The sequence below is a fragment of the Neltuma alba genome, unplaced genomic scaffold (assembly GCF_004799145.2).
Source record: "Neltuma alba isolate B1F8T4 unplaced genomic scaffold, ASM479914v2 tig00002973_pilon, whole genome shotgun sequence".
NCBI classification, from domain to species: Eukaryota; Viridiplantae; Streptophyta; class Magnoliopsida; order Fabales; family Fabaceae; genus Neltuma; species Neltuma alba.
The window spans coordinates 21,847-31,647 of NW_021633087.1; the positions used below are offsets into that span (position 1 = coordinate 21,847).

At 31.0% G+C, this 9,801-nt stretch overlaps 1 protein-coding gene across 1 annotated transcript; it reads left to right on the forward strand.

Moving 5' to 3' along the window:
• Nucleotides 1-4,699: 4,699 nt before the first annotated feature.
• Nucleotides 4,700-7,032, forward strand: LOC114739917 (ribosomal RNA small subunit methyltransferase NEP1-like). The gene is made up of 7 exons (XM_028928020.1): nucleotides 4,700-4,762; nucleotides 4,934-5,026; nucleotides 5,315-5,459; nucleotides 5,601-5,711; nucleotides 5,808-5,890; nucleotides 5,995-6,052; nucleotides 6,863-7,032. The coding sequence occupies exons 1-7, from the start codon at nucleotides 4,700-4,702 to the stop codon at nucleotides 6,940-6,942; spliced, it is 633 nt and encodes a 210-aa protein (XP_028783853.1). The 3' UTR covers nucleotides 6,943-7,032.
• Nucleotides 7,033-9,801: the final 2,769 nt, after the last annotated feature.

A 9,801-nucleotide genomic window follows, 5' to 3' on the forward strand; every position in this document is an offset into this window, starting at 1 on the left:
TGTCAGCTGCCTCGTCCTGTGCTACATTTATCACGTAATTCATAACTTTATACTTCTCCGGTCCTTATTATAAGACCCAATTTGACTTTTTATTTGGTCCTAATTATAAGACCCAATCCATTTTTTCTTTTATATTTATGCATTTTTTTCCAAGATAATCCTTCTAATAATGATAGTTTTAGCCAATATACTTAATTAGCAAGGATATTTTAGGAATAAACAACACTTATTTATTATAAATAACCAACTTAACTTACTTCCTTAATCTCCTCAAATAAGTCAATTGGGTCTTATAATTAGGACCAGAGGAGTTATATATTGTTCAAGGGAAAACGGTGGGAAAAAAATCATGAAAATTATAAAATTGTAAGTCAGGTATTTTATAAAAAATTTGTTCATTTGCCATTTGATTATTCTCAAAGCTTATACAAATCTTTTAAGGAGTATTAATTTACAATTTCACAATTTTCAGAGTTTTGTTTTGCGATCTCCCCTTTGTTTTATTTTATATGTATAATTTTGTTCACCATCAATTTTACAGTGGAGGATTTAAATTCAAGTTTGTAGTTTCACGTAAAAAGGGCATCTCCAGTCCCCATTTTTCCTTCCCTCCATTTTTATTTACTTATTTCCAACATTAATATTGAAATTTAAAGTGTTCAGATTTTATATTTCAAAAAATAATTTATAAAAAATTTTATTATTGTTTTTAGGTTAAAATATACATTTAATTTTATGAAAATTTCAATTTAGTTTTTTAATTTTAAAAAGTATACTTTTAGTCCTCAAATCCTAAAATTATTAATAACAAATAATGACATTGATGTTTTAAATATTAATAAAATATTTTTAAATACTAACATATTAAATTTAATTTTTAAAATAATCAAAAAATTATTATTTAAGTCTAGAGATTTTAAGTTGAAAGGACCAAATATATTAATTTTAAAGTTAAGAAAATTAAATTAAAACCTTATATAAAATTAAGTACTAAATTTAGTTTTTTTCCCCTCCAAAAGCAGGGTACTGCTTATCACTCCTCTGTCATATCTATACATGATGCCAATCTCTATCATATCTACACCTGATAACTATACGGCCTATCACTTTCTCATTAATTCCAACCAGTAAGATTAAAATTTAAATGGTTTAGATTTTACATTTTAAAAAATAAATTTATAAAATATTTTTTATTATTATTATTTTTTAAGTGGAGAGACTGTTTATTACTTCTCTATCTTATAAAACCTTATACCAATCTCTATCATGTTTATACCTGATATCTATATCACTTATCACTTTCTCATTAAGTTCAACCATTAATATTGAAATTTAAACTGTTCAAATTTTACATTTGGAAAATAATTTTATAAAATATTTTTTTATTGTTTTATTTAAGTGGAGAGACTGCTTATCAATCCTCTATCATATCTATACCTGATACCAATCTCTTTCTCATTAATTTAAATTGTACTGTTGAAAATGCATTCGGCTAAGATCTAATGATGGCCTATATCCACACCGAAAAAGCATCAATATATTCCCTTTTCCTTGGAACTCCATAACCTTCTTCACATGAGATTGATTAATAAATTTTTTACTTTTCTAAAATTAAAGTGTTTTCATTACATTTTAAAGTTGTAATTAGTCTTGAATTTAGGGAGGTAAGATGTACTCCTCCGGCCCTTAATATAAGACCCATTTAACTAATTTATTAAATTAAGGAAGTTAGGTAAGTTAGTTAATTATAAGAAATGTAACACATTTTTCCTAAAATACCATAATCATCTTCTTAATACCCTTTCTTCTTTTTCTATTTGATTATGGTTGAGGGAGTATCCATAGGGGTAATTTAGAGAAAATTGATAAATATGATAAATGGGTCTTATATTTAGGACCAAAACCAACTCAACAATTGGGTCCTATATTAAGGACCGGAGGAGTATTGTTTTCCTTTTCTTGGATGCGTGCTTGTACTTTTTCTCATTTAAATTTAATACACACTGGCATGGACTCATGCATTCCTTTTCTTTTTTCTTTTCCCCTCCTTTGGTGCACTGAACTAATTAATTGTCAGGGGTTCTATTCTTTGATTAATTCTCAAGGGTTCTATTGTACTTTTTCTCATTTAAATTACTAACACCTTTGATTATATTTTGTTGCTTTGTATAAAATATCAAGGGTTCTATTCTTTCTTGACAAGATTGAATATTCTTGATCTAGATGATTACTAAATTAGAGTGATTTTTACTATCTTTATCTATTTTTAAACCAAAGTAAAATCAATTATTTAACTCAAGTATTATTCAAGGGAGTTATATCAATTCTAGTTAAACATAAAAAATCATGGATATAGAAGACAAAAGCTAAAACAAATGAAGGTGGAGAAACAGACTTATTATGTAATTTCAAAAGAAGAAAAGCAACATGCGAACAAAACATTGACGGCGGCCACATTGGGAGGGGAAGAAGTTTCCATTGACATTGGCTACAGATACCCCTTTGATATGTTTTTCACCAAATATGATATCTGAAGCGTATTTCCGTATTTGTCCTTGTCAATGCTTTTTTGTGAAAGGGACCTGTTAAAAAGGAATTTATTGTGGGACCTGATTATTTGTTGGTTAACTTTACTAAATTTCTAGTTAAAAAGGTATTTGTTGTGGGACCTGAAGCCATATTTGTTGATCTCAAAAGCAGGACGCCTTATGTATTTTGTGGTTTTATCTTTTTCAGTTTAAAGGTCGAAAATTTTTAATTCAGATGATAATGCATGACTTTTGTTGAGTCAAAAAAAGAATCTAGTCTGATATAGTTCATGAGGTTGATACCCATTTCTTGGACAAAATCTTCCAATATTTGTAAGGTAAAAATTAATCAAATTTCTTGAACTAAGAAGAACATAAAATGATCAAGGGAAATGCTACTATGCAAAAGCTTTTGTCGCAAAAAAGAAAAAAGATATGCGTGTTGAAGAACACAGTATTTTGGGTTACTTGCATAGGATTTGTGTCAACTCACACACTCTTCTTAATTATTGTTCATATTGTGAAAATACGATAAGATCAGACTGTTTCAAACAAGAATATTAAATATGAAACAATTTGAGATTAGGTTAAATTTCAGAGACAATGTATTTATAACTAATACAAATTATTATTTCATCATAAATTAATAAGAAAGCGATATTATTATTTAAAAATAAAAGAATTAAAGAGAGAAAAGTAGACATTAAGCCAAGACAATTTACAAAAAACTAACCTTGTGGAAGAAGACGAACAAAGGTTGAAGATATACAAAATGAAGGAGCTAGGCAAGACGCATTATCCAGATTTTCAACAAGTGTCAAGTGATGATTAATACAAATCAAGACAAAGATTATGATTTAAAGATAATTCTATTTATAAAATAACATAATAATAATGCAGACCATATATCACTAATGCTATAAGATATAATATAAGATATTTTATATGAATATCCAAAATCAAACATGAATATCTGGTTAAAAAAAACATGAATACAAGGATATTTTTCATACAATGCCTATGTCAAATAATAGTAAACATGAAATATTCAAATCAAAATTCATCGTATAAAACTTAATAAAAACCATTAATGTAAAAAAGAGTTGACTAATTTTAATCAGATAAAATAGTTTATATGATATAAAAATTATCTAAAATAAATTGGATGGAACTCGTTAAATATCACACATTTTATTGAATAAAATAAAAGCTTGTATGTATAAATAAAATCAAAATCCAATTTCATCTAATACAAATGTCAAATGGTTGTAATTGAAATTCGTCTAACACTCAAATATATCTGTCATAATTTCAGAGTATTTATTTAAAATGTTTAAGAATTATTAGGAAATTTATTATCTTATATTTTCTTTAAAAAAAGGACAAAAGGTGCATTAGAAATTTAGAATTTCCACATTTAAATGTGTGAAATATACATATTAAAAATATGCATTCATATTTTATTATGATGAAAAACAAAACATGGCACGAAAGATATCATGATATTTCTCACATAACGTGCGAAATTGTAAATATAAAAATCAAAATAAAACCAATTTTATTGGCCAAAAGTTTATATAAAAGTAATAAAACTATTAAAACCATTAAACATATATAAGATATTTTATTTTGGTAAAAAAATATAAGATTTTATTTGATACCAAACAGTTCGTTATTCCCCCTCGGGTCGAAGCCTTCGCACCTGCTCGGCACTCACTCGGGCTTTGCTGTTCGCTTCTTCTCGTCACTCCCAGACTCACCGTCGGCGTCCGTTTCTTTCAGGTACGGTTCTGCTTTCGTCCCTTCTTTTTCTCATTGGTCGCTACGTCGCATAGAGAGTTACAAGGGTTTTTTTTTTTTTTTCCCCCGTCGACAACATTGAATATCCTTGATCCCAATGATTACTAAGTTTTAGTGATTTTTGCTATCTTTATGAGCAAACTAAAATCAATTGTCAAGTTCAAGCATTTTTGTGATTACTTAAGGGGACTCAAGATCCATGGATAATGCTGGTAGAGGACGCAGTAGGCCAAAGCGGAAGAGGTTGGAGAAAAAGACTTTAAAAGAAGAGCAAAATGCGAACCAAACGTTGACTGCAGCAACATTGGAAAAGGGGGAACTTTCAATCGACATTGGGCAGAGAGATATCCCTTTGGTTCGTTGTTCACAAAATGAGGTCTAAAGCTATATTTGTTCTTGACAATGCTTCCTTGCAAAAGGGCCTGGTTAGAAAGGTACTTGTGTGCTAATTAGTAATCTTTACTGCCCAATCCTTGTTTATGGGCTCCATTGTTTATTGGTTAACTTTGCTGATTTTTTAAGTTGTGAGAAGATGGTTAAAATTTGTTTATCTCAGTTCTAGTGCACCTTATTCATTTTGTAGTCTTCTTATGTGCTTCGTTCAGGAATGGAAAATTCTGAATTCAGATGATGATGCCCAACTTTTGCTAAATCAGCGGAAGAATCTTAATGATTATCGGCCTGACATAGTTCATGAGGTTGGTATATTTCCTGAACAAAATCTTCCAATATTTTTAAGATAAATTAATCAAATTTCTTGAACCAGAACAATGAACATGAATAGATGAAGAGTAATGCTATCTATGCAAAAGCTTTGGTCACAAAAAGTATTAAAGAACATAGTGGTATGGGTTACTTGCATAGGATTTGTGTCAATTCACGCATTCTACTCTTAATTGATCATAATTTAAAAATAGGCTACCTTATTGTATTAGACAATACCTACATAATGCTCAAAATAAACAGTTATCTTTGGAATTTTACAGGCTCTCCGCTCCATTTTAGACAGCCCGCTTAATAAAGCTGGCATGGTAGCAGCTATATATGTCAAAATTGACAAAGGACTTCTTTTTGAAGTCAGACCACATGTTCGACTTCCACGAACATGTAAGCGATTTTGTGGTGTCATTTGTAAGTATTCCTTTATGTGACTCTTTCTTCCTTCATTATTTTTTTTCTTCCATAGGCCAATTGATGTTTATTTTATATCTTATTATGAATAATGAGATCCTTTTTTCCTAAATTTTACTTTGGTCTTATGCAATACTCTAGTGGAATTGCTTCAAAAATCCCGTGTGTATGCAAAAGATACAAATGAAGTACTCCTTCGTGTTCTTGAAGAACCTGTGACACGCCATTTACCAGTCAATTCTCACATAATAGGCGGGTTATTTTACTGTCTGGTGCTTTAAGTTTTTTGCTATCTTACTGCTTTGGCTAGCTGATGAGATGTAATCATGTTGTTTTGAGGGGATGCAGGTCTCTCTTATAACTCAGAAAGGCTAGTTGACATAGAGGATTATGTGTCGGCTATGGATTATGCTGTTAGTCCTGTATACGTGGTATGGTTCAATTTTATTAACGGCTTAATGTGGCAGAAACTCTATGTTCAAACTAGGTGTGATATTTGGGCTTCAATCATTGTGATAGATTCCTATGTTCTCAGGTGGGTGCAATGGTGAATGGGAGTGTAAAGAAGGACTATATGCATGATTATATCTCAGGTAAAGGCTTTTGAAAATGGTAAAAGTAACTACACCTTCCAGAAATTTTCAAATCCCACCTGTATAGGTTGAATTTCAATTCTTTTTCTAAAACTTTTCTGACTTATATTACCTTAGGGGTTTTGAAATCCTAGTCTAGTCTGAACAAATATTTTTCCTATGAAGTAATTCAAATGTTGTGGAAAAAATTATTTTTCTTACTTAAATTACTTCATCTACAAGTAATCTTAAAGCTTAATGTCCTTGTATCCATATTTCCACATTTTCTACTCTCACTCTATCTGGGGGCTTGTGGATCTTAATGCTTGTGTTCTAGACATAGTTATCAAGTTGATATATGTATAGCAAAGTGAAACTGTTGTTGTTTTTAACTTGCTAATCATATCATTAATAACTAAAAAGTTCTAATTTATAATCAAAATACTCAAGAAGAGTGCTCGAGGGAGCTATGGAGTCATAGATTCATTAGTAATTTGCTGCTGTGATGTGAAACAATACGGCATTTATATCTAACTATCCCTCGTAAGAGTCAAATATCGTCATCGTCATCTAGCATGATTCTTTTCATTTGCTTCATCAAATTCCAAGCTCTGCTTTTCATTTCATACTTCGGTTTACGGGATTCCTCAAGTCATCCTGGAATTAGTATTAGTATTACCAATTCTCCTACTAAAACAGTCGTGAATCAAGCAATTGAACAGCACTTATATCCGTCATTCAGACGTTTTATCGCTGACAACATCTTTTTACTGTTTTATTATGGTATACTTAATGTAAGTTGTGCTAATATTTTTTGTTTTGTTGTTATAGTTTCTGGTTATCCACTTTCTGCCAAATGCTGCATAGGACTGATCTGTGAGGCAATGGAGCAAAAATGGAATATCTTTTGAATGCATTCCATCAAGTAGTAGGTCAATTAGAAGGACCAAAAGTTTATTCCTTATTTATGTCAAAGTTCCAAATGCAACTGAAGATTCTTTGGCTGATTTTAACCTTAAATTTGGAGGAGTATATTAAAGATTTAGCACTTTCTCTTGTTTCCCTAACTCCGTGAAGTATTGTGTGTAAATTAATAGTAAGAGTGCATTTTTTTGGCCAGAAAAGATTTGTTTGGTTTTGATGTGCTTAAACATAAGGAATCTAAAGTTGTGCATGACTTTTGTAGAATGGTGAATTTTGGAATCACTCTTGTTCAATTTTTTTTTATATTCGACGTTTTATTTCATGATTTTGACAAATACTTTTTCCTCTTTTCAAGCGTCATTTTATCTTAGTGTATATCTTGAATAAAGTTTTTAATATAATGAAAGCGGATGGGATAGGATGGAAAAAAAGGGAAAATCTTCATTTTAAAAATTAAATAACAAAGGTGATGCAAACCAAAGAATGTCAGGGATCACTAGCTTATTACAACGAAAGTAAATATGAACAAGCAGAAGACATCAGATGTGCCTTTAACATGATGCTCACAAGCAGTGCAATAGGATTCATTTGTCATATGCCTTTGACTTTCCTTATTAATCAAATGGTGTTTTTGGAGACGAGCCACAGCAAGCTTTTGATTTATTCGGCACTAAGCCAACACCAAGCTGATTTCCATCTAGAATCTTTGCAAGAGCAAGAATTCTCTCATAAAAACCATGTAGGCTGAAGATACATGGAAGGAACAAGAACTTGTGAGATTCTCATGACATGATAGGTAGTTGGAGCCTAGTTCTGGCTATTGGAAATAATACTTGAAGAAAGTGGTCAAACATGTTCCATACCCATTGTTCATAGGGCTAACAAATTTGCAGATAAGAATTAAAGCGCCTACTAGATATGTCTGCAAAAGTAATCAACATAAGAGGATCATGTCTCCCATCTGATGTTATGGAAACTCGGACCAACCAGGCCGAGTTGACCCACCACTTGGTTGATTCGGACAAGTAGCTAACCCGAGGAGAAATTGATCTAGTGCAACTTGGGATTACAAAAAATAGGAAACAAATTAAACCAAATAATGATAGCATATCACGAGGCATTCAATATGGAGGTCATGAAGTTGAAATAGCACTCATTCAGTTAGAGGTCCTACAGGCCCTCCAGAGTATTCAAGAAATTTATAACTTGAGAATCCTTATATGGAGGAGGACATGGATCATTGCTTGGATGATGACACAAACACATGCGGAGCTTAACATGACATATGGAAGGCCACCTCGAAAGCCACCATAGCATGTAAGTCATTGGAATATGAACATTTGGACCTTGAGGAAGATAAGAGGACGTTCTAAGAGTCCAAAAAGAGCATTTGAAGTTAATTTCTATGTTATTAAAGGCCCAACAAAGTTACATGCGCTTGAAGAAGTTCATTGGAAGTATAATCTTTTAAATTGGGGCCCAAATGCATTATGTTATGGACCATGTGAGTTTCAAAACGTGATTCAATTATATTCAGGCCCAAATGCATGTCTAGAAGGGCCATACGTGCTTATGAATGTGAATAGTAATTATGAAGATCCATTTGAAAGGTCCAAGAAGCATCATGAGTGATCTTATATGACATTAAATAGGATTCTGTTTGTTTTAATTAGTTTCTTGTTTTACAGTTTCCTATTTTGTATTGATTGCTTCTTGAAAGCAAAGTGTTACCTAATATATATTTCATTAATTAGTAGAGTCAAATAAGATCCTTATCATTAATGATGGGATCCTCTTAGGTAGTGAGTGATCTAGATTATTCTGTCTTGACTAGCAAGTTAGAGTATTTTAGAAGGTCTTCTGATTTTCCTATTTTTGTTATATTTTGGCATCTATTTTTGACGTATTCTATTTAGTTAGTGTTTTAAGTTCTAATAGCTTATAATGGGCATTTAGGGCTTAAGATACCAATTAGGGTTTTCAAGAGTTTTAGTCTATAAATAATTTAGTATGTACTCTTTACAAGAGAGGTAATTTAAAATATTAATAATATGATAATTTTATTCTTTTGTGTGAGCTTTGCTTGCATTCTCATATTCTCCTGAGAATACTAGACAGTATCAAGGAAATGATCAACCTTATGATGTTTTCATGGCCAGAATTGTAAGAGATAGGTTCTCTTAAGGTCCTACCTCGATCATCTGTTTTGTTTCTTGTATTTGGGGTTACAAGAGGCAGGTTCTCTCAAGGTGTCATTCCATCCTATACTTGATTCTAGCCAGTCCGTACGTTTCCCTCATATCAAGTAGTATTAGAGCCAGGTTTGCTAGATTTCAAGTTTTATCCTTTTGTATTTTCATTTTTATTCTTTGTTGCTTCTGTTTTCCTTTTGTTCTGTTCTCCTTTTTCTGTCTTCCTCATTTCTTCCTTATTTTCATCCCTTTTGTCTTTTTCTGTCCCTTTTCATCTTCTCCCCACCCGTTGTTTGTGTTTGGTTGACTTGTTCTTTATTCTTTTAGAAGGAAAAAGAAAAAGAAAAAAAATTCGTGCAAGAAGAAAAAGAAAAAAAGGCGCAATTGTGTTAGGAAAAAAATGGTTGCAAAATTGCCCCAAAAAAAGGAAAAAATTTCCGAACATTAAAAAAAAAAAAAAGAGTAAAGAGTTGCAATTTTGGAATACTGCAAAATAAAGGCAACCTTCCCAATTTGAGAATGCTTCCATTACAAGTCACAAATAATTTTCTAAATCTTTAGGTTTCAATGGTAAGACTCCTACTTTTCTATTTTTTACTTTCCTTTATTTAATTTTGTTTTCTATTTTAATTTTCTTTTTCTTTTATATTACTT